At 51.4% G+C, this 25,314-nt stretch overlaps 1 protein-coding gene across 3 annotated transcripts in view; it reads right to left on the bottom strand.

Moving 5' to 3' along the window:
* Positions 1 to 760: 760 nt before the first annotated feature.
* The window catches only part of CALY (calcyon neuron specific vesicular protein), a 42,608-nt gene continuing 18,054 nt past the window's right edge, over positions 761 to 25,314 (bottom strand). For 2 of the 3 annotated variants that reach the window (XM_084634808.1, XM_084634806.1), the window contains 4 exons: positions 24,697 to 24,849; positions 13,439 to 13,558; positions 8,371 to 8,484; positions 761 to 2,024 (listed from right to left, as the gene is read on the bottom strand). In XM_084634808.1, the coding sequence (XP_084490934.1) occupies positions 1,821 to 2,024; positions 8,371 to 8,484; positions 13,439 to 13,558; positions 24,697 to 24,834 (576 nt within the window). In that variant the 5' untranslated portion in view covers positions 24,835 to 24,849 and the 3' untranslated portion in view covers positions 761 to 1,820. The remainder of the gene's footprint in view (positions 2,025 to 8,370; positions 8,485 to 13,438; positions 13,559 to 24,696; positions 24,850 to 25,314) is intronic. The other variant, XM_084634807.1, reaches the window with a different exon arrangement.

The raw sequence follows: 25,314 nt of genomic DNA, 5'->3' as shown, positions 1-25,314 counted from the left end.
ACTGAAAAATCTTGACAACCCTGCAGCATTGTAAACCTTCTCTGTGGCACCTGGCAGCCCCAGAGGTGCTAAGAGCCTGTTGCTACTGGGGAAAGGCTGAGGAGGCTGATTCTCCTTGGGCATTCTCCCAACCACTCTGTTGTACAAGCAACTCCTACAGCAGAAAGGGAGTAAGGAAGTGTTTGAATATAGATTAGGGCAAGCCCAGGGTTTGGGCTCTGATTTTGAGGCTCAGTCTGGACAGAGTCTGGGTTCAGACTCCAAACGAGCAAAACTGGCCCTTTTCAGATTTGCATTGAACCCAAAACCAAGAACCTGGGGGCGTGCAAATGAAATATTTAACAGCACAGATGTTTCAACAGGGAGGACAATTGTGTGGGGCATTCCTTAAAATCAGACATGCCCTAGTTCAACCAGGAGTTCTGGGCTGGTGCAAGAGTCACTGGGTGAGGCTCTCTGGCCTGTGCTATACAGGAAGTCAGACTGAGTGATCAGAATGGTCCCATCTGGCCTTAAAATCTAGCTCTGAAGCTATTAAATTCCATGGCACTTTTCCCCATGCCAGAGCAATGACTGCATTGGGCTCCTGACACAGGACCATGCTGCAGCGACAGTGAATTTGATTATCACTGTTTACACTTCCGTGTTAGGTGGCTGGACTTGGCACAGCTGTCAGCATTGCTGAGTTCTTGCAAAGAAAGACTCAAACACCCCCGCCCCCAAACCAATTACAACCGGGAGAAGAATGAATAAGCCACGGTGAAGATGAACATTTATTTTTACTTACAGAAAAGCTGCTGATCACCACATTCATTTTGGCACTTGGAAATGCTTTGTTGCAAGGTGACAAATCACAATCTCTATAAAAATGTACAAAGTGGTGTAAAATCGCCAATGATGTTCCACAACGCGAGGGCCTAAAATCAGTATACACACACACAGACAAACACACGGTGCAAACGAGAGTGGTACAATGATTTCACACCAACCAGATCCTACAGCCTTGAAGATGTGTTAATGACCAAACAAAAAAGGTACCCTAGCCAGCAGCAATGTAATTAAATGGTGTCAGATTTAGCCTGGTAATTAGCAATCAAATTGCAACCAAGACTAGCGAAGCATAAATGACATTTAAAAGCTTAACTCAAATTAAAGTGCAATGCGTGTTAACATTTGCCTCCATACAGCACTGGATAGCAACGCTGAAGCACTTAGCTGCTCTAAAAGGTTGCTGTTTTTGTGGTGTGCCCATAGCCTATTTTCTTCCCTCCTGCCATGAAGGTGGTCATGGGCACTCAGCAACCACCGTGTCAAAAAACCATTAACGAAACACGACTGGACAGGGACCGAAAGGTCCTTCTGGGGCTAATGCAATGTGTGCAGACAAAAGCTAACCCCTATATAGCACGAAGAAGAGTATTACTTCAGTCCATCTCAAATTATCCATGGAGGTGCAGAAAAACGCATCTCAGACTTGGCATGGCATGGCGTTCTAATGGCTACTCGGGCACCGCGCCGACAGATTCCCCCTGCAGCCCCCGTTATAAATACACAGAAATAAAGAAAAGCAAAGAATAACCGTTCAGACAACGTTTTTATGCTCAAGAGATTGGGGGAGGGGCATCTCTCAGAATGGAGCAAAATCTCTTCTCTGTGCCAGAAAGAAAACAATTTTGTTCCTGCCCTAGGCGCCCTTTCAGCATTGTCTTTTTGTTGGTTGATTTGGGACACAAAACTAGCTTTGAATGGGTTAATACTCTCCTTGAAGTTAATACACGCACTCCCGGAACCACAGTCCAGGTGTGTCTGGCTCCTGTCCCTTACTGCTGAATGCCAGCCGGATCCTCTTTGCCTTTCTCACCTTCCTTCAAGGCATTAATGACCGGTAACCAAGGGGATGGCAGTTCAGGGATGGTTTTCTTGCCTTGATTTAAGTGGTTAATGGCCGTGTAGAGACTTCCTTGGGGTCCCACTTCCTGCTCCGAATAGTACATCTCCAGTGCGGCGGGAGTACAGTGCTTGTGCTGGGGAAAAGAGCAGAAAATGCCATGAGCAAATGAGACCTGCAGGCTTTGGTTAGAGAGCAGAGGGAGCAGTGACACTGGCTGGGCCCCAAGCTCCCTTGTAACCAATAACTGTGCTGGGTCATGCTCTTCCATGTGGCAAGAGAAAGGATGCAGATAGCTCAACCCACTGCAGTGCCTGCTGATCCACTCCCTGGGGCGGCATCTCTTTACACTGGCATAACTCCACTGACAACACGGGTTCCTCTGGTTTGCACCAGGAAGCAGAATTCTGCTCCCTGTCCAATTGTCCGAGCTGGGAAACAGGGTGGGTGGGCTCTGAATTCTGCCGCGGTGACCATTCCCCTATATATGCTGGGTTCCCTTGCCTGCCTACGTCCCCCATGATCCCCCTCTTGGTGCTGGGAGGCAGCCGCATCATGGGAGTTCGTGGCTGTGTTGCATTATGGGAGATATTATCTGGTCAGGGAGCCTGGCCCATAGAAGATATGAAGTAGTTGGGACCTGAGGCATCTTAACTACAACTCTCTTGAGGCCCTGCATCAGGATCCCCATGCTGAAATATTCATTTTGGGAGTATCTGGTTTTTCCACAGAAAACAGGCACTTTTCTTGAAAAGCCCAAACCCCCATTTTCTGTCAAAAATCATTTCAACTGAGAATTTTTGACAATCCCAAATTCCTGAAGCCAGGTGATTTCCCCTGAGTTTGGGATTTAACGGCAAACATCTTATGCAGAGCTGGTTCCAGCTTCTGAGGGGTCCCCAATCTCATCGAGCCGCTCTCCCCACAGGAAGCACACGCAGGAGTTAGGACAAGAGAAAGGCTGGGCCCGCCCAGGGAAGGAGCACAGTGGGGAATTTCAAAAGCCTCTAAGTGATTTAGTAGCAGGATCCCGGCTGCTGTCCTACATCAGATAGGGCCTTTCCATGCCAGGACAGCAAGCGTATGTTTAAACACGGCAGCCAGCCCTTTTGAAGTAACCTGGTTTAAAACTCTCGTGCAGGCAGGGCAGATTGCATTTTAACCCATGTTTGCTGGTGGCTCCCCGCTAGGGTTCACCTTGACCAGCTAACACGTGTTAACTGCAACTTGCCCTGGCTGCCCTATAGTTTGAGAACATATTAGTTCAAGCCTGCTAGGGAGCGTGTCTTTAAAACTTGCCTTTTATCCTAGTGGGGAGAGGCCTCAGATGTCCTTAATGTGCTAGATGGGCCAAATCCTGCCTGCCTGAGTGGGGTAAACCTAGACTATTAGCTTCAACGGTGTCAGCGTGGGAGGCAACATGGTCTGGGAGGTAGATGGAGAAGGGTAGGGGGGCTAAAGGGGGAAGGAAGGACGGGGGGACCTTCTGCCTCATCTCTGCCCCAGCAGTGCTGTCACATGGCGGGGGAGCCTCTCCAGCAAGCTCTCAGTTCCTTTGTTTGTAATGGGCATGTGATTGTTCACTGCAGCCGAGGCACCCAGCACTGGCCAATAATCAGGGCTGTGACATGCACACAGATATCAATAGCAGTGAGTGGAATTGGTGAGGTTTGAACTCATGCACTCCTGGATCCCAGCTCAGTGCATCTTCCCTGCTTTTACCCCTTTTCTGAAGCCCTCAGAAAAGATGGACACCCTGTGCTCAGGGACCCATGAGAAGATGGTCTATGCTGTCCATGTTGGCCAAGTGGAGGAGGGTGGGGGAAGGGGGCCACTGCTGGGCACCTTGCAGTCTCCACAGACTGGCTGAGCAGAACTGGGCAGCCCATGGTGTCCCATAGGACTTGCTGGAGTTAGGCAGGGATCTCCACACAAACGCTGCTGGGGACAGACAAGTCCCCCAAAAGACCCCGGGGCTGAAATCCTGGCCCCACTGAGGCCAGGGCAGTTTTTGGGGCCAGGACCCCCTGTATCACCCCGAGCTCTATGGGTCTTGCATGGCACACTATACAGGAGGAATCTGAGACTGGTCCCAATGAGCTGGGTTAGATGCCCCCTCATAGTTCTGACCCTTGGGACTCTCCAGGGGGCTAGATGTTGAGCTGGGGCCTGCCCTTGTCCACCCCTCACCTGGCTGACTTGCCTCCCAACAGGCCAGTCTGTGCTGTGCTGATGGAGCGCCCAACACAGCCTGCCCCTGCCACTGCTCCCTGAGCCTGTTGCTGGGGAAGCATCACAACAAACCAACAGCTCCCACTCTTTTCAACACGCTGGCCAAGCAGGCCTGACATTTCCCCTGCCAGCTGTTTGCCTCAGGCTGATTTTGGGAGGGAAATTTCAGTCAAAACAGTTCAGCTGTTTCAGAGAACTGCTTTGCCCAGGTTAGCAAATTCTTTTTTAAATTTGGCCAAGTTATAAACCTTCAAAAAATCGCATTTCACACATGCTCCATAGAAACTTCATAGATGTTAGCAGGCAAATCTCCAAAGGTTCTGCCCCCACTGAGCATGCTCCATCCCCTCACATCTCCCCACTGCCTCCTGTGGAAAAAATAGTCTGTGATCACATCATTACAAACTGTATCAGAATGCATATGCACAAGGGGGCAGAGTTAAGGTTGTACAGGCAGTCTTCATTCTGGCATTTCCTAACTTTTGAGTGCTTGGCTTTGCAACCTTAATTTTCTTTTAACTTGTGTGTGTCTGTCTGTCTGTGCATCGATGTGTGTAACTTATCATACATGTTAACAACAAACAAAATCTATGTTTAGTGACAGTTCAGGCTGATGCAGGACATATCCCATCTGTCCAAAAACTTAAAAGCTTGGAAATAAGCAGTTAAGTGGGAAGATTCCTGCATTCCTTGCCACCTCCAATGCTCCACAGAGCTCACTTCCATCTTCAGCCAATACTTGCACAGGCCCCAACGGCATCAAATTTGCATCTAACACAAAACCTTACCAGTGATCTCAGCTGTGTTAAGACAGAATATGTTCCCAAATGCATGGAATGTGTGACAGTCAGATGGGCTGATTTGGTCATATAATAGATATGAGGTCACATTTAAAGGGTTTGGGTTAGTGACAAGTCTTAATGCAACATTAACTGCCACTGAATGTAGTTTTTGTTTGCTAATTTCACACTTTTTTCATCCAGCTTTGGAGTAGCTGAGCTGTTCCCAGAATTGAGGAGAAGGGGAGCTGCCCCTGCCTGAGAATCAGAGGGAGAAGCTATGGTGCTGGGACTGCTTCTAGGTCGACCCTTCAGAAGGGTGTGAGTAGCTGAATGACATGCCTCATTCAGTTCTGTGTCTGTTAACATTGTATCCCATTGGAAAGTTACTGAAAGAGCAGTTCTCCCTGTTTAGCGGTCAGCTGGAGGGATCATAGAATATCAGGGTTGGAAGAGACCTCAGGAGGTCATCTAGTCCAACCCCCTGCTCAAAGCAGGACCAATCCCCAACTAAATCATCCCAGCCAGGGCTTTGTCAAGCCGGGCATTAAAAACCTCTAAGGATGGAGATTCCACCACCTCCCTAGGTAACCCATTCCAGTGCTTCACCACCCTTCTAATATCCAACCTAGACCTCCCCCACTGCAACTTGAGATCCTTGCTTCTTGTTCTGTCCTCTGCCACCACTGAGAACAGCCGAGCTCCATCCTCTTTGGGACCCCTCTTCAGGTAATTGAAGGCTACTATCAAATCCCCCCCTCACTCTTCTCTTTTGCAGACTAAATAACCCCAGTTTCCTCAGCCTCTCCTCATAAATCATGTGCCCCAGCTTCCTAATAATTTTCATTGCCCTCCACTGGACTCTCTCCAATTTGTCCACATCCCTTCTGTAGTGGGGGGACCAAAACTGGACGCAGTACTCCGGGTGTGGACTCACCAGTGTCGAATAGAGGGGAATAATCACTTCCCTCTATCTGCTGGCAATGCTCCTACTAATACAGCCCAATATGCCATTGGCCTTCTTGGTAACAAGGGCACACTGCTGTAATCCCCAGGTCCTTTTCTGCAGAACTGCTTCTTAGCTAGTCGGTCCCCAGCCTGTAGCGGTGCATGGGATTCTTCCATTCTAAGTGCAGGACTCTGCACTTGTCCTTGTTGAACCTCATCAGATTTCTTTTGGCCCAGTCCTCCAATTTGTCTAGGTCACTCTGGACCCTATCCCTACCCTCCAGTGTATCTACCTCTCCCCGCAGCTTAGTGTCATCTGCTGTGGCACCCTCTGTGCCATTAATCACTCCCCGAAACACTCCCTGCCTCTCCTGGACTTTCCAGAATTAGGTACCGCCAGGGGAGGCTGCAGCAGCAGGTTGCCCTGCATTACACCTGCCAGGCTGCCTACTGCACAGCCCCTAAACATGAATCTTTGTAGCCTGGGCTGAGAAGCCAGACTCCGCAGGCTCGGATTGTCACAGACTCATAACCTGTGTGGACTGGGCATGGAGGGGGACACGAAGCGAATGCACTGGCTGGTGGGTTACAGTGTGTGATCAGCGAGAGAGGAGGGAAGCCTGGGTATCTGGGTGACACCCCACAGTTCATCCCAGCTTCACAGTGCTCTCTTCACGGCGTGAGCATGTGCCGCCCCACCCACACAGCACGTCAGCACTCGACCTTCACACCCCTCACTTAGGGAAATGTGGCCTGACCAGAGAGGAGAATGGGAAGCTAGAGGCACCCGAACTACAATGCCCACAAGGCACCTTGGCAGCACCTCACAATGGAAATATTTTGGTTTTCAGGCTGCCCGTTTCTGGACCTTTCCTTGGAAACCAGGCACTTCCCATGAAATATTTCATTCCCTCAAAACCCCAATTTTCCATCAAAAAAGATTTCTGACCAGCCCTACCCCAGCTGCCTTGGCCATGCCCCTCCCCAGACAGCAGCACTGAGGGTGGCCATGGGCCCCTGGCAGGACAGGAGTTGTTAGCACCTTGTGCCACTGCTGTCCCCTCCTTGTGAACTTTCCTCCAGGTGGGCTCCTCCCACTGGGTCAGCACCAGCTTCCACTGGCAAAAAGCCCTGCACTGAATTGGGCCCTCGGCATGGTCTCTCCTTACCGCCCCCCACCCGCCCCCAGCCCGACATGGCAGGCTGCATCCCTCTGATATTCTGCCCTCCCCCCTTCCCCCCCACAGGCCAATTACAGGAGTCAAGGCTCACCGGGAGGAAGCACAAGGAGAGTTCTGCTCCAACACCACACCCTGGAGCCCCCCCCCCCGCCCTTTGTACCTCAGCTGCCCAGCAGTCACAGCCTGCCGGCCTGAAGATGGGGGGATATTCCGCCCCATGAAACCACCCATTTGGCTTCTGCTGCTTGTGGCACAGACACAGGGTTTCTTTTCCCAAAGCAGTAAACATGTTTCCACTGGGAAAGGGCCAGTCTTAGTGGCATCCTGCACCTCTGCACTGCGCTCTGAAATCGCCCAGCAGGGGCACCAGCTGGAGGCCAGTCTGGGTGTGTACAGCAATGGTGTGCAAATGGCTCACAAAGCCAGAGTGCTGCCAAGGGGGAGAAATAACACACTGGACTGATCCTGGGCAAATGCAAGCTAACCAGTGGTTGGGAGAGGGCGTGATACACAAGTACTCAGTAAAAAGAAAAGGAGTACTTGTGGCACCTTAGAGACTAACCAATTTATTTGAGCATAAGCTTTCGTGAGCTTGGAAAAAAGCCCTGGGGGGAGAGCTAGAAGTGTGCTGGAAAGCACAGCCCCAGCGAGCTGCCACACAAAGCAGTAAAACAGCCCCTACGTTTTGGGCTGCATACAAAAGGGCATCAAGTCAGAAGAGGGAGCTGATTCAGATTCCCTGGGGATAGACAGGTACAACACAAGAGCACCAAGTTCAGTTCTGGGCATCGCAGTAGCAGAAGAAGGTAGGCAAATCGCTACACCAATCCATATGCTTGTACCACTGGGCAAATTGTATCAGCAGATCTCTCCTTCAGATTGCTCATGGGACACTTCGCCCCAGTCAAGAGGAACAGGCATTTTGCTCTGCAGGTCAGATGCTTGCCGGGGTCCCTCTGGAGGATGCCTGCGGATGTGGGGTGTCCCAAGGAAGAACACAGCCAGCAGCTGTGACCAGCTGGTTACACCGCTCACCCACGCTCAACTCCACCTCCATGTGAACATTGCTTACAAGACACTTACTGGGAGAGACAGGCCAGTGTCGGGGTTTGGCAATTGGCCTTCTCCCAACAGTCCCAAAGGGAGCTCATCCTGCAAAGCCGAGAGCATGGTTAGCGGAGGGCCCTCAGTACCAGGCAAGATCGGGGCCCATACACGAGCCTGGGCTCAGCATAATGCAAACATTTGACACTGAGGAGATAGCAGCATTCTTCCTTGCCCAGCACCACCATCAGTAAGGCGATAACTGAAACAGGCCGGAGGGAGACAGGGGTCATCTTACCTTAAACACAAAGCCCTCTGGGCAGCTTAGCTGGTCATACCATAGCGCCTTGTACATGACCAGCATGAGCAGGCAGGCCAGAAAGGCCACCGTGATGAGAATCAACCCTGTCAGCTGGAAGGAAAGGGAACAAAACAGAACAACTGGCATGAACCCAGATGAAAATTTTTGGCAAAAATCCCCAAACCTGAAGGCACTGACAGACAATGAGAGAGGGTACCCTGCCTTGATGAGACCACCATCATAGCCAGGCCAGGTATCCACACAGACCTTATAGCAAGAGGGGAGGTGTTACCTCTGTATATGACACTGGTGGGACCATCACTGGATACCACGTCCAGGTCTGGTGTCTGGACTTCTGATCAATTGGACCAACTGGAAAGGGTTTGGAAGAGAGCGACAAAAATGATTCAGGTCTGGAAACCTGCCTTGCGGTGACAGACTAAAGAAACTCAGTCTGTTTCATTTATCTAGGAGAAGGTTAAGAGGTGACTTGATCATGGTCTACAAGTATCTCCTTGGGGCAGAAATTTCTAATAATAGAGGGCTGTTTAATCTTGCAGAAAAGGGAGAACAAGATCCAGTGGATGGAAGCTAAAGCCAGGCAAACTTGAAATAAGGAGCACATTTTAAATGGAGGTTAGTTAGTCCCTGGAACAGCTCACCTAGAGACATGGAGGGTTCTCCATCACTTGGAGTCTGGAAAGAATGTCTCTTTCAAAGGGATTTGCTCTAACTCCACTGCATGTTCTGGGCTGCCTGCAGGAGTCACTGGCGGGAGGGGGGCTCACTAGCCTGTGGTGGGCAGGAGGATAGACTGGATGGTTAGAACTGTCCCTTCTGGTCTCTATGGATTCCAGAGGGAAGCAAATGGCCATTGCAGCTGCGGGGTGGGGAATACATGTCGACCCAAGATAAGTAGATAGAGTGACGTCACTGGCAAGTTACTCATACCCTGCTGGGGGAGAAACGGCCCCCAGGAACTGGCCCTGACAGAACGTGTGTGACATCATTTATAAATCGCTCAAGAAAGCCGCTTCTCCTTCCACAGCATGGGATGGAAATGCCCGCTGCTGCTGGTGCTGCAGAGCACGGGCAGTGTCACAGCACCTGCCTCAGGCACACCGGCTAAGACCAGGCACCCAGTCTGCGTGGATATGAAGAGAGAAAGTCAGCAAGAGAAGGCTCATTTTCACTTCCAGACCTTGCCTGGCTGGCTCTGGGCGGTGCAAGGTCTGATGTTATTTGCAGCAGTGGCTGCAAAGAACTTTCACTGCTTCCTCCAACAGAAAGCTTCCTGTGGGGGCTGGCTTGTTGGTTCTGAAGTTCTATTTTTGGCTGTGACTCATAGTGTGAGAGCTGCTATTTACAGCTGCATTAAAGCACCAGGGCCCAGGTGTGAGTCAGACAGTGAAGACAGGGATCTCTTGCGTCATCTCTGCCCATTCCAGATTGTGCCACTTGTGCAGAGCCAGCCTCTGTGGCTCAGCCTCTGGCCTCTCCATCACCCGCACCGGTGCAAACTCCCTGATCCCACAGGGGTTGTATACTGTAGATGAGGGCACGGTCAGAGCTCTGCAAACACCTGATTTTCCAGTTCGCTGCCCTAACCAAAATGTTCCCCAAAAATGGTTTTGAGTCCAACTAAACATTTAGTTTCATTTTTAGAGCTTTAACCTTTTTCAGTCATTTTTTTTTCCAAAATAAAATTGAAATCCATTTCAAAATGAGACGTCGTCTCAAAAGGAAACATTTTATTTGGAGGGATTTTTATTTATCAAAACAATTAAGCGAATTCAACACAAATTCACAGAATGTTTTGGTTGATCTAAATCTGCCTTTTTTCAGTAAAATAATTACTGGAAATTTTCACCCAGCTCTGGGACCGACCTCCCCGCAACCCTGCTCCGTGCGGGGATGTGCTGCAGCTCCCAGACTTATGAGGAACTCACAGGTGGAACTCAGAGCCAGTGGAAACTTTGTGAGGGTCACACAGCTTCTGAAGACGACTTGGGCTTCCTCCACTCCCCAACAGACCCAGCTGCTCTGGCAGACCCAGTGGATTCTAACACAGCCCCTTCTGTTTCTCCAAAGAGTGGCCAGCCCGCCCACTCCCTTCACTGTGATTCCTAGGTAATGCTAGGTGAGTGCTACGTGGATCCCATGGCCATTTATTTCACCTTGATGCTTAGACGTGAAGCAGGAATTCCCCACTACCAGAGCATGCTGCATTCAGGTACATGACTTGAATGTGACTAGGTCACGGTCCTGGTTTTTATAATGCCAGAGGGAATTTCCATATCCCACGGGAACCTGGGGGAGAAATGGGCCTCTGGGACCAGGCCAATGAACAGAATACACCAGTACACCAGGAAGATGCTGGTGAGGACACCAGAGTTAAGACCGAGCTGAGTTTTGCACTCATACAAGGGACACATCCTCTTTGGAAGAGCACACCATATCCTCAGCGCGCAGCCTTTGAGTATCGAATGGATTGCCTGGGAATTTACAAATGTACCCATACATTAGTGTAGAAGTTAAAATTAAACTACAAACGAGTCCTTTAGGAAATGAAACATGCTGCATCCGACATGTTCTTGTCCCAAATGGCCTTATTAGAACAGCCCAGCCTCTTCAGGCTTCCCATGTAGTTAAAACTCACTGAAATCAAGTGCATAGACTCCATTTGAAGAAATTAGGTTATAATTTAACACAGTTATTGAGGCTGTTGTATCTAATTGTTGTGATTTTTTGCAAACCAAAAGATACCCCAAGATGGAGTTAAGGCTAAGAGTACGTCAGTAATTAAGGTAAAAACATTATAGGGATGGTGCAATTATCCCCCAAATAAGTGTTATGAATCCAGGAAATTCAGAGGGAAAGTTTAACTTAACAGAAATCCTACCATAGTAATAGGATATGGAAAAGCATCCAAACAACCTTAACTCGGCTGTGCAGAGATGCCGTGCAATCACCCTACATTTATGCACATTAGCGGGTTTACTCCCAGATAAGATGAAGCTGATCTTCAGAGACACATTAGCTCGTTCTCTTTTTCTTTTCTTTTTTTTCTTTTTCCCCTCAGAAGATATGAGGTGGAATCTGAGTAGGGGGAGGGGGCAAAGGAAATGCATCATGAGCCTGGTTTTCAGACCGGGCTCTCGGTTTGTGGATGCAAAGACACAGCTAGATGCACCTAACAGCTTTAACCAACCCTGGGCACATGTCACCGCAGGAACTAACCCATGGCTGTCAAAGAGGTGGTCAGGTTGAGACTGGACTGAAAACCAGGCTGTGTTTGTACAGGTGTGGATGTGGCTATGGCCTCAGCACACCGGACCAACAGCCCAGGGTCTGGTACCCAACAATAGTCAGGACCAGAGGCTGCAGAGGGCGGGGCAAGAAAGCATAATGGGCATGTCTGGAATAAGCTGTCCGGGGGGAGAGTGGGGGTGTCTTCCTGACCCATCTTGTCTGGTTAATGCCCTGCCTGAGGGTGTGTGTCTCTTGTACCTTACTGGGAACGTTATTGCACTTATACAGTCTGACACAGCTCAGGGGTTTCAAGTGTCCACAAAGCACATGTGGGGGAATGAAGAAAGCTACGGTCAGATTCCCCCTGAGCCAGGGGCTACTCAGTGTGAATAGGGAGGGCAGAATATGGCCCCCAGAGACCTCTACATGCAATGGGGAGAAGGATCGAAATTCAGGAGTGAGAGGTAAGACAGTTGAGTCCTAAAACGGGCCCTAAATAACGTGCAGCTAAGGACAATGATCCTGGAAAAATCAGAGGGACAAGAAACAACCAGTGTGGCTTCTCAAGGGACCAGAGACAAAGCACGCCAGGGAAATTGGGAGACTGCAGAACCTTTGGACTTGGGCCCCCCCAAACAGTCTGCATGTCTGGAGGCAGAAGTCACCGGACAGCTGGTTAACCCAGTAGCAGTGAAACCGGCTCATATGGAGTGTATTATGCCAGTCCACATCAGCCGTGTGGAAGGGATTCTGCTGTCACTGCCCATTCCACCTGGTGTTCCCTGCAGACGCCCCTGCCAAGTGCATGTCAGAGCCAGGGGGTGTGTGAGCCTGGGGGGCGGGAACAGCAGCAGTGACCAGCTAGCCACACCCTTGTGCTGAAATGGTTACAAACCCCTCGTCCCCAGGCTCCATCCTGCCTCTCCTCTAAGCCTGAGGTGAATGAACTACAGGGATCTGTGGTGTCCAGGCTTATGGCACTGCCCCAGGCCCAGGGACCCCAAGGTGGAGGGGCTCAAGAGATGGGCAAATGCTGCAGCTCTGGCACTTGGTTTGGCAGAGCACTGAAAATTCAAACCCAGCTTGTCTGAGTCTGCCCCTCACCCACAGCCCCACTCCTCTGCTGTCCCCTGAACAAGCCCTTTCCCAGCAAGCCCCATTTCCCTCTCCCTCCTCCATTGCCACTTGAGCCTCTGTGGGATGCTGGGGGGTGGCATCTCCTGAAGAAAACCAGATCCTGTTCCTGGGAGCAGCCCCGCACCCCATCTGTGCTGTTGGACTAGGGCCCCTTCCTGCCACACTCACTGCAGTGACCTCCTGGGGGGCTGGTCAGCAGCAGGGCCTCCTGGCCATCCCTAGGGAATCCCATGCTAGCCACCTCCTCCTGGCTTGTCTGTAGGACTGTTGTTAACCCATTCTGCTCTCCAGCAGAGGAAGCAGCCCCAGGAACAGACCGTTCTACAGCGACAGGCCCTCCCTTGTCCCTCTTCCTCTTCTGCACTTTTGCCCTCACACCACCCATGAGAGAGGCAGGATCTCCACCAGCCTCCTGCCTGTGGAGAGCACAGAGTGGCCCATGCACTGTTCTGTAAGGAATGTAAATCGGCTTGCTCTGGTTTCAGGCTGCTGGCTTCTCCCCTAAGGACAAAGAGTGGGAGGTGACACATTGGCCCCTCTCCTGGCTAAAACAGGGCTGGTCTGAGTTAATCTGGATTATTCAATTTCCCCATTTCAGTGTCAATGTGAGAGACAATCCCTCAAATCACAATCCCTGCTGAGGTGGGGTGGGAGGGGAGACAGGAGAATGCTTTACCTTGACCTTTTCTGATACTTCATCGTACAGGTTTATGTTCAGTTTTTTAATTCCGGGGACATGCAACTTTCTCTTCTTCTTCTGCTGGAGCTGGTACTCCGTTCTGGTCTTGACAATCACCTGTGAGGAGAGGAATCAGTGAGCGGCGAGCTGTATACAGCCGGACAAGGCTGCATGGAACAACTGCTCAGAGAGGCAAAAAGCAGAGCAGACTTTTTGCTGGAAGATGCCTGGTATTTGAGCTCACAAGGCCTGGGGCAACGGGCCTGGGCCACTTGCAAGTAGTGATTCACCAATGCTGCCCTGAGTTTGCTGTGGGATCTCACCATGTTTGGGGCTTCCCTAATGGATCGTCATGGCTGCTTGGGGGCCGAGGGCAGAAAAAGTAGTAAGGCAGCAAAGCTCAGACCAAGAGAGAGCAACCTGTAGCCTCCTCCTGCCCTAATCCCCCCAACCCAGAGCTGCTGGCAATTCCAGGAGGGCTCAGCATATTTCAGGAGGGAGTTCTGCTCCCAGTGACACTGCAATAAGTGGCCGCCCAAGAGTCTTGCTCATTTGGTAGTGAGGCCAATAGCCAAAAAGCAAGCTGACCTCCAGCCAGATTCAATGCAGGGCAGATCACCATTTGCTATCGTGGATGCCTAAAGATAGGCAAGTAACTCCATATGTGACCTGGTTGTCAGAGGTGCTGCGTACCCCCTGCTCCTACCAAATGAAGCCAGAAGGAGCCAGTTATTCAGTGTCGCTTACAATCTCTGACTCACATGCCTGGGTGTGGATTTAGGAGCCGAACTTCTGGTCCCTACATTTGCCAAAGCTGGCCTAAGTTCAGATTCCATGGTGCGAGCTGTGGTTGGCTGCAGATATGGTATGGGGTGCAGAGAAAACACACCGTGGCCATCAGGAGCCAGGCTGAGCTGGGGCTAGCAAGAGACAGAAACCATGGTCATTATTGTCACAGATGACTTGGGGAGCCTGACTTGAGGGGCTGGTTTTCAGCAAATTCTGAGCAGTTGCTCTCCGGAAACAGGTCTCCGCAAGGCATCTCCAGGCCCCAGAAGGGAGGCACTCAGAGTGGGCCATCCTTTCTGTACTTGCCAGCTGAGCGAGAATGACATAGAAATCATCAGTGGAGACGGATGGTTAGCCAGTGGGAACACAATGGGCCCGCCAGCCATGAGTACAATCTCTTGATGTTGATGCATCACTGCACTAGAGGAAACAACCGAATGCCCTACCCCGTTCTCTGCAAGGCCCCCAGTGCAAGGTATGTAGTTCTGTGGGGAGCAGGGGGTGGGGATTCCCCAAGGCGATGATGTGCTGGCAGAGTCACTCACAGCCATGACTGCAGCCCGTGGTGTGGAGGGGTAGCAATTCACATCTAAAACTGGGCACCCAAAAGACCTTTCTGAATGCACACTAGGGCACAAGGCATCTTACAGCGACACAGAGTCCCCAGCAGAACAGCCTGGCGATCCCCAGCCAGTGAGGAAGGATCATGCTTTGAATGGTAAAATGATTGCCTAGATGCTGCCATAGATGAAGAAAGCATTGGAACCCGCCAGCCTCCAGCAGGGAGAGCCACTGCATATGCTCCCTACAACACAGCACCCGGCTCCAGCAGGAGAGGGTCCTTCTGGCAGGCCTAGAAAGAACGTAAACCCAACAGACAGCAACGCGGGATGGCCAGATCTCAAGGGAACACGTCCACAGCCTCTACAAAGGAATCCAAGCCAAAGACACTTGGTTTGACACCCAAACAGCCTCATTAAAAAGAGCCCTCGCTGCACCCGAACATACCATCGAGATCTACCCACCTGCGATGGGCCAGTCACTCCGGACACGATTACACAGCACTGGGCGCCTCCAGGAAGCACCATCGAAGCTCGTGGGTGGTATCCACACAAGCGCAGAAATGGCGCAGGTACACCAGCGCCACGGGGAGACGTTCAAAGGCGCACAGGACGGCAAGGCCCCCTGCTCCCACTGACTTTCAATGGCTTTTAAGTCACTTTGGCAAACCCCACCCATTTAAACTAGCCCCCCAGTTGGGAAACTTCCCTGAGAGGTGGTCAGAAGGGCTCGTCACCCAACGTATGAGCAGGAGAGTGCCCATGACCCACAGAGACAGCTGTGGTAACAGCACTTTCTGCAGAGGCTGCTGCAGAATCCCAGGTAACTGACCAGCAGTGACATAACGTGGGAAAGCTGAGCAGATGGATCCCTGCCAGAGAAACCAGCTAGCATCCATGGCTGGGCCTCATGGTGCTCATTAACAACAGCGTACGCTACAAACCCATGCACCAGGTAAAGCTCTGCACTGGCTTTCTAGGCTCCAGAAAGACTCTGTCTATTCCGGCACTGAAACCTGAATCTTAAATCACGACAACATTGACTCTGTGGGAAAACGTACGAGCTGATTAAATCCATGAACCGAGTCAGAATGGTATGGTGCAAACACGAGCCACGTGAACCAGTCAGGGAGCTAACCTCAGCCCTGCTCTTTCCACTATGTACACTGAGTCCGGACCGAACCTCGTGAAACAGATTCCTCTGCCTGGGCTCCTGCTAAACAACTCGAATTTAAAGGGCCAGAACGTCAGGTCTGGCTGAGCAGTGCTTGGCTTAGAACCAGAGGGGAGGGGAGGGAGCAAAGGCAGCTTTAAGCCTTCCCCCTTACCCTAGGGGCAGCCAGGAGCACAGCATAAATTAGAGCAGTCACAGGGCTCTATTTACACTCTGGTAACAGCCTCCTAGTGACCATGCTACTGGCTGGTGATGACCAAAACAAAGGCCCCATGCCTCTCCCACCCTCAACATGACCCCTAGACCAAGAGTGACCCAGGGGCCTCTTGATGCCGGCTGGCAGAGGGGATGCATGGAGCTTTACAGGGATCCCCTGGTTGACGTACATCCCTAATAATTCACCAAGGGTGGCATGTCAGGTCTCTTCTGAGCGCCAGTAGCCCACTGGTCCTCCTAGTCATAGTGAAACGCATGTACGGGTAATAGTTAAGAAGTTATGTATTTAGAGTGGGAATTATGTCCTTAAAGCCTTGATATTAAAAGCAGGTCACCAGGAAGTGACAGGGCTTGGATAGATTCTGTTCAGGCAGGGGCTGGAGACACTTATCTCTCTGGCTGGTCAGGTGTGTCCCATGCATTGCATGTATCACAGTGGAGGCCTCTCTGCGTTACCGAGCCTGATGCTAATCAGAAGAGTGCAAAACCTATGAGAGGAATGCTGCAGGAAAATACAAAACCAGCAGGGGGCGATCTGTTAACAAGCAAAGACAATGGATTCTTGGGGTGTAACTGGGAATACTGAGGTACAGCCAGCATCCTTTGCCAAGGAGCCAAACCCTCAGCATCTTCTGTCTTAAGAAAGGGGAGTGGGGATCAGAGCCAGCCTGGCTGGCAAATGCTGCAAAGACTTTATGGGAGGTACAATGAATTAGGCAGGACAACATCTTATTAATTCAATCTGAACTCCAGAGGCGTGTTTTGTTTTGATTTGATGTGCAACCATTTGTTTCCAATACTTTGACTTGCTGCTACTCAACTCTCTACACTTTATTCAATACACTTGTACTTGTTTTCACGATAGTCAGATCTAAGTGCTGTGTGTTAGGCGGAACTGTGATCTGAGATGGAACTGGTAGGCTGGGGGCACTGTTCCTTTGGGATCAGTGTATCTGTGAATACTGTGAGTGTCCACTGGACCAGGGGCTGGACACTCCAGGGGATGCTTGGAGGGCTCAGCGGCTGGAGCGAGCCCATCGCTAGCTTGCAGAGGCACAGTGGAGCCTGCAGAGGCTGACCGCCCTGGGCACTGCATCACAGCGGGGGATTCATGTTCACAGCGTCATAGATCCCAAGGCCAAAGGATCACTGTGATCATCTTGTCTGACCACCTGTGCAGCACAGGCCAGAGACCTGTCCCTGCCCCTAGAGCAGATCTTGTAGGAAAACATCCAAGCCTGATTTAAAAATTGCCAGCCATGGAGAATCCACCATGGCACTTGGTCAGTTGATTCAATGGTTAATTACCCTCGCTGTTAAAAAAGTGCACCTTATTTCTGGGAAGGCCAAGAGGAAATGAGATTCGGCTGGCACACGCAGGTCCACACCTGCCAGGGAGTCGCTGTACAAAGGGATTAGCCTGCTGGCCTGTCGGTGCAGTTCTCTATCCCTGAAGCTCTGCAGGAGCATTGTAAATGGGATGGAGTGGGGCTGAGAAACTGGCCCAAAAGCCTTCCCTGCACCTGATGTGGTCAGACCCCAGCACAAACTGGGGGTGAGCACTCTGCCCTCCCTTCGCTTGGGGCACCAGGCAGCCGAGAACTGGGGCACAGGGTGTGCAGAATGCTGGTGGCGGGGTCCTGCTGTTGTGGCAGTCAGCACCCTGGGGATTGAAGTGGGGACCTCCAGGGCAAAAAGCAAAAGGCTGCGTAGCTGGGGCTGTAACAGGCACATAGCCTCAGCAGATCAGTGCAGTGGGGACCTGTCACACCCACTCCCCAGCACGTTACACTAGTGTCCTCTCATGACCGCTCACAGGAGAATGTGCCAACCAGGGATAACCTGGAAAATAACAAACCCCAGGATAGTTCAGAGTCAAGCCCTGAAGGGTCCCCACGAAAGTCCTCTCTGCCTGCAGGCACCCAGCAGCAGCTGATCACAACGTGTGCTACACGCACGCTTCACCAGACGGAGGGAGGCCTGGTCTATGTTACACGGTTAGGTCGGCGTACGCTGCCTCGCATCAACCTAGCTGTGGACGTGTCTTCACTTCAGTTTGGCTCCCGCCCATTTCAATGCCTCTTGATGCCGATTTAGTGACGCCACCTCCCTGAGCAGCATGGAGTCATGCTCAATGTCATTCGGTTGACGAGGTGTCAGTGTAGACACTGTGCTGCTTATGTCGACTGTTACTGGCCTCCTGCAGCCGTCCCCGTGCTGACAATGCAATCAACACAAGCACTCCTGGTGAGGCCATGCACCGCTGACACAAGAAGTCGAGTGTGCACACACACAAGCGATTTAATAACCGCGGTGGCTGTATGTGACATAAGTTAGGTCGTCATAATTGTGTAGTGTGGAGATGGCCGGAGGAGCTGCAGACTGTCTGTCATGGCCCTAGAGAAGCCCTACAGACCTCCTGTGCCATAAAGAAACCACTGGATGAATACAGCCCTTGGCTGATGCCCTTCTGCCACGTCACCCAACTCCTTCTCCAATAAAGAGCGAGGTCTGGGCCCAATGGTAACAGCCGATCACCCTGACTGAGAGAAAACTCCCAAAAGCAAATGTGCCAACAAAGTCTGTGCCCTGAACTCCTGGTAAGAACAGCTGTGATCCCTCGATCAACACCGCATGAGGACACCAGCCCCTTGGTACCACCCCAGCTGCAGCAGCAAACACCCCCCAACCCAAAGTCACACACTCAGTCCAGAGCGAGCCCTCATTCATTTCTGTACATCCTCACCCAAAAACTTGGCTCCTCTCCATCTCCAGAACCAGTGACGCTGGAGGCCAACAGATGAGTGACTGGCACCAACAGAGATAAGGCAACAGCAAACTATGACTCCCTGCCCATGACCGGCAGCCTGGCATCGGGCCCCCAACAGAGATGTGCGCAAAGCCAAGGCAAACTCTCACCACATGCCGAGGGAGAAGTGGGACACAGGAGACACTGGGCCATATTCTCTGGTCAGATACAGCCTCTTATGCGGCATGGAAAAGCTAGAGATTCCCAGCAGAGCTCCCCATGCTGGGGACTCTCTGATCACATAGCCACTTTCCACACCCTCTCCCCATACCAATGGGAGGAGAGGGTGCGGTCAGGGTGTTGTGGGCCCAGGCTTATTCTGGTGACATTACAATAAGTCCCCTCGGGTCTAACCTTCTCCAGGGCTGGGCAGCCAAGGGGCTTGAAGCTGTCGCTTGCTCTCTGCACTCCCACTCTCCGCTCTGTCCAAGCGCTCCTCTGCTGCAGCAGAGAATGGGGGCCATGAAGCACAAACCGGGAGGAGTGATGGAGAAGCCAGGGCCAGGGGAGACTGAAATGCAGAGACACTCGCTCCCCACAGTGACTGACCCCAGATTAGCAGAGAGGAGCAAAGACTGTCCATCCAAAACACAACTGAGAAATTGGGCTTAAGGGGAGAGACGCCAGAGACAGCCCAAAGTCCCCAACCCAAAGGCACCAACTCTGGCCATCAGGCAGAGGGCGCTCAGCCAACAGCTGGTCGGCCATTTTTCCAACAATGGTTTTTGGTTGGAAAAAGCCAACTGCATGAGCATTTCGATAAGGCCGACATGGGAGGCTGAGTCCCATCAGGTTTACTCTGGTCAAAGATGGTTTAACATGCATTCCTGACAGACACGCCTGGATGGTCCGATCAGAGGTCTGTGAGGGAACACAGGCCTCGAACACATGCCACGAGTCCTCAGGTAGTGCTGAGACCATGGCCACCCCCCAGCAGCTCACCTGACTGGCTGGAGAAAGGGGCCAGCAAAGCTATAGCTCACAAAAGGCCCCAACTACCCACAAAGCTCCTGACTGGGGGAGATGTTCAGCCCCACCGATTGGCTGGGGAGCTCTACTTAAACCAGAAAAGAGGCACAGGAAGTTGTCTGAGCAAGCAGAGGAATCATTGGCTGGCTGCTACTATGGACATTTTGCCTACTTGCCTTTCTCCTGAGCCCTGCCTTCCCACCTGTTCCTGGTTCCTGTTCTCCTTATCCCAAATCGGTGTCTGTTCCCAGTTCCCATTCCTACGCCCTACCCCCACACCGATTCCAGCTGTGATCTTTGGCTTGGCACCTGACTGTCTCCAGCACTGCTTGACCCCAGGAAATGGGCAGTAGTTTCCAAGCAGTTTCATGCCAGGATAGCTGGCCCAGCAGAGCCACCCACTGATTCTGGTCCTCAACTGTCATCCCAATACAGTGACTGCAGAGATGTCTTTGAAAAAAAGAACGCAGACACCTTGCCCTCACACAGGGACTCAGCTTGCCTGATCAAGCTATAACCAGTAGTAAACATTCTGTTCGGGCACCTCTACGCCATGTTGGAGTCCGATCTAGCCACGCTGCATACCTACTTTCAGGAGAACCCAGCCAAGGGCTTTATTTGTAAATCCATGTTGACTGGTGGGGCACTAGTCCTCTGTTTAAAAAAAGATGGAAGCCTCTGACTACGTATGGACTATCAGGCCCTGAATCAGGTCACCATTAGAAACTGATACCTGTTACCACTAATTCCTGAGCTAATAGACTGCATGAGCATCGCCTGGGTATTTACAACGCTAGAGTCTGGGGGGCATGCAGCCTAGTACGCATTAGAGCTGGGGACGAATAGAAAACCAGCTTTTGAACGCATTAAGGTCGCTTTAAATATCTCTTGATGCCCTTTGGTTTGACAAACACACCTGTGATGTTCCAGCATTGTATTAATGGTGTGCTCCAAGACATTGTGGACCAATACAGGGTAGCAAACCTGTATGACACACTTATTTTTTCAGACAAGGACGAACACCATAGAATGCACGTCCATTCTGTCCTGAAGAGGTTATGCCAGCATGGCCTATGGGCTAAGCTAGAAAAATAGGCCTTTCCTCAGCCCCCATAAAATTCCTGGGGTTCATCCTATCCCCTGCTGGTACTGGCCTGGACGTGTGCAAGGTAACAGCAGTCCTCCAGTGGGTGGTGCCACAGAGCGTTTGTGAACGACAGTGTCTCCTGGGGTTCATGCCAAAGTTCTCAGAGAGAATCACCTCTCTCACTGCCCTGTTCCACAAAAACACCAGGTTCCTTTGGTCTCCCAAGGCCCAGCAGGCCTTCAAGCAATTCAAACTCACAATTACCTCTGCTCCGATATTGGTCCACCCCGACACCTCACACACCTTCTTCACCACAGTGGGTGCTTCCAATGTGACAATCAGAGCAGCGCTATCCCAAAGTGCTGTTCTCAATAACTGCTACATCCGTGCCCGCCTTCTATTCTAGGAAACTCCTACTCACAGAGCAAAATAATGAGCTTTTGGATAAAATTCCTAGCAATTAAGCCTGCCTTTGAAGAGTGGCGTCACTATCTAGAAGGGGCCTGGTATCCTGTCCAGGTGTACACTAAACATACAAGCTTGAATATCTGTGCAGTGCCAAGGCCCTCAACCAAGTGACAACTTCAGCGGGCCTTTTTTGTTTTTTTTTTGCCCTTTGATTTCAAAACCTCCTATCATCCAGGAAAAATAGCAAGGCCAACACTTTGTCCTCGAAGGGCAAATATTACACTGACCTAAAGGACTTGAACCCAAAAACCTCATGCATCCTCAAGCCTCATACCTTTCTGGGTGCAGCTTCCCACCAAGAAGATTGCATAACCTACAAAAAAGGTGTATATATGTTCACCCCAGCCTCTGAGGACTACAGTCTTGCAGGTGAGTCATGACTCCCTCCTGGCAGACATTTTGGCTGCTTTAAAACTCAGCATCTCTCTCTCAAGTCTTCTGGTGGCCTCACATGTGGGTTACAGTGTAGGCCTGTACAATGTAAATGTCTGCTCCAAAACACTGCACAATAATCCCCTTGGATGCCTACAACCCCTCCACACTCCACCTGACCCCTGGACAGTCACTGCCTTAGATTTTGTAGTAGAACTACCCAATTTTAGTGGGTTCATGACCTTCCTGACAATTGTGAACCACCTCACAAAGATGGCATGCTTCATCCCCTGCACTGGCCTACTCTCCTCTCAGGAAACTGCCTGGCTCTGGGTGGACCAAGTTGCCTGCTTCCATGGTCTCCCACAGCGCATCATCTCTGAGTGTGGTGTGCAATTTATCTCCTGCTTCTGGCAAGAAGTTCTCTGGATTTTGGACATCTGGTCCTGCCTTGCCTCCACCTACCACCCTTGGACAAACGGTCAAGCAGAGAGAACCAGCCACATCCTGCAGCTGTAGATTTAATGCTACGTAAACTTCCACCAGAATGACTGGTCCTTGCTCCTACCTCATCCAGAGTTTGCATACAATAACTCAGAACATGTATCTATGGGTCAAAGCCCCCCCACCCTTTTTTTTTTCAAACTATGTGTTCCACCCTTGGTTATACCCAGAGCTACCTGCAACTTTCCACAACCCAGTAGCCCTGGACTGGATACAACAGATATATCAAACCCAAAGTGACCCAAAAGTTTGCCTGGAGGACACCTAGAAGAGCTAGAAACAACATGCAGACCGATGACGACAGGAGGGTCCCGCCCTTCCACTAGACCAGAAGGTATGGCTCTCAATGAAAAAGCTACACGCAGACAGGCCATCTCATAAGCTGAACTACCAGTTCCTTGGCCCCTACCAAGTTCACCAGCAAATCAATGCAGTCAACTTGAACTCGACTTTCCCGGTTCTCTCTGAATAAAACAGGTTTCCATATTTCACTCCTAAAACCCCACATTCAGGACCAATTCCCTCACCACTCCAAACTGCCCCTCCCACCAGTACGTGTGGGAAGGGCAGTATATTGTCCAGAAGATCCTTGAGGCCAGAATCAGATGGGGTTGACTCGGTTATTTTGTGAATTGGAAAGGCTATGGTCTTGAAGAGCGCTCCTGGGAACTGGTGGACACTGTCCATACTCCTGGACCTGGTCAATGCCTTCCACAAAAACCACCCTGGAAAACCTGGCCCATGACCGCCCAAGGGTGCTCTAGGAGAAGGAATGAGGTGTGAGATGGCAGGCCTCGAACCCGGGCAGTACTCCTCAGACTATGGCCACTACCCAGCCATTCCCCTGAATGACTGGAGAAGGGTGCCAGTAAAGCTCTACCTCACAAAGGGCCCCGCCCACAAAGCTCCTGACTCACAAAGCTCACAAGCCCACCGATTGGCTGGGAAGCTCTATATAAACCAGAAAGAGATACAGGAACTTTTCTGAGCAAGTATTAGAATTTTGACTAGCTGCTACTATGGGAAATAGGACCCTGCCTATTTGCCTGACTGTTGAGCCCCGCCTTCCCACCCAGTCCTGCTTCCTGCCTTCCTGCCTCACTCCAGCCTTGTCCTCCAGCCCTCCACAGAGGCCCCAGCAAACACACAGGGGCTGAATCTCATTCACACCAAGGAGCCTTTCCATCATTTGCTCTGGCAGGGTACATATGCACACTGTAAGGCCCCTTTACAGTGGCACAGCAACATATAGCGACCTTAGTGCAAATGAAACTCAGGCCCAGGGCCTTCAAGACTTGCTGTTCCTCGTATTTCCCAGGCAAAGATGGGCTGCTCACCTCTGCCACAACCGATGGCTTGTCTGGTGGCTCTAGCCCATTGTTGTGTTTGCCAACTGTTCACAAAGAAGTTTGGATTTCCCTGGATTGGTTCGTTTCTACAAAAGTGTTCATCCCTCACTCCTGGGAAACAAAAGTGTTGCACAGAACCAGAGACCTATTTGCACACATTGGCTTGCACACTGGTTAGCCAGCATGTAGATGACATGTTTGCTCAGTGAGCCCCAGGGGGAGGAACCTACCTTGGGAGAGCGAGGGGCCTGCAGTGATGGGGAGATGCAGCTGCTATCAGGGTGCTGCCAGTTCTGAATGTTAGCTTTAGTCTCAAAGCTTAGCTACGAGCTAAGCACAGCATCTGTCCATGTTCTGGAACCAGCAAATAAAGAGGCACAGACATCATGGCCAGAGAGCAATTCTGGGCCAGGTCCCCAGCTGGCACAAAGAGCCCAATTTACACCGTCTGAGAGCTTGGCTCTCCTATGGAAAAAGGTGAGGCGCCCCTGGCTAATCACGCCCCCACATAACCGAATCCATAAGAAACTCAATTTTATTCACTTCATTTTTTTTTCCGTTTCGGAAAAAAATTGCATGAGTTAATTTTCACTCACGAAGGAAACCATGGCCCCTTTGTCATTGGCCCGGGGTGGATTCTGCTGCGCTGACTATCGTTGAGTTCCCCTGCACGCGTGGGGGCATGGCTGCGCACATCCTGACTGGCACAGTCCAATTCTCCTTGAGCAAACCCAGCCCCAGCAGTGGGATTGCGGGCACAGGGGGCATGCTGGGCTTGGCTGCTGGTTTCACACACAGCACAGGGCCCTGGGAAAATCAGGAAGTGGTTAATACCTCCTGAGGGGCAAATGAGGCCGCAAAGCACCACTGCTGCCCCATCAGACAGTGTGAGGGGGCCACCAGGGGCAGAGGGGACTTGCACTTGGTGTTGGCCACCGAGGGGCGCCACTGGTATTACCTTGTCAGGGAAGGGCTGCTGTAGCTGATTGACGTCCAGTGGTGTTATCAAAGGGATGTTGTCAAAGCTGTCATCACTGCTGCCGGCGCCCTGCTCCTTGTCCGGCTTCTCGCAGAGATTGCTGCCCAGTTTCACCATGGTCAGATAACGCTGCTGAGACGGAAGGAGGGAGAGGCAACAGGTCAGACAGTTGCTCAGTTTCCAGAGACAGTTGCTGGTTACCCGTTTTGTCAGGCTGTGATCACTGAAGCATCGCTCTGTGTTCCCAGAGAGGGGCTGGGTCCACACGTTCAGATCTGGACCCAGTGCCACCAGGTTCGGAGCTGGGTGGATCGGTGACTTTGTACCATGCCTGTTGCCAGCTGTTTGCATATCCGAACAGCAGTAAGAGGACTCCACCCACTGCCAGCCTCCCCTTCCCAGCCCCTTAGCTAAGTGCCCAACACTGACGCCCAGTGCCTGGGGAGCAACTGTGGCTCATGGAAGGGGTCTAGTCGGAGTGACTCGGGCAGAGCAATCCCTCTGCCTCTTGCTGCTTGCACAGCTCCCCTACAAAGAAACCGTAACACTGATGGAATGACTACACTGCATTCCTTCCAAGACTGAACACTGCCGGCA

This window comes from Lepidochelys olivacea (assembly GCF_965140295.1).
Source record: "Lepidochelys olivacea isolate rLepOli2 genome assembly, chromosome: 7".
NCBI classification, from domain to species: Eukaryota; Metazoa; Chordata; order Testudines; family Cheloniidae; genus Lepidochelys; species Lepidochelys olivacea.
This window is presented reverse-complemented; position numbering and strand designations above follow the sequence as displayed.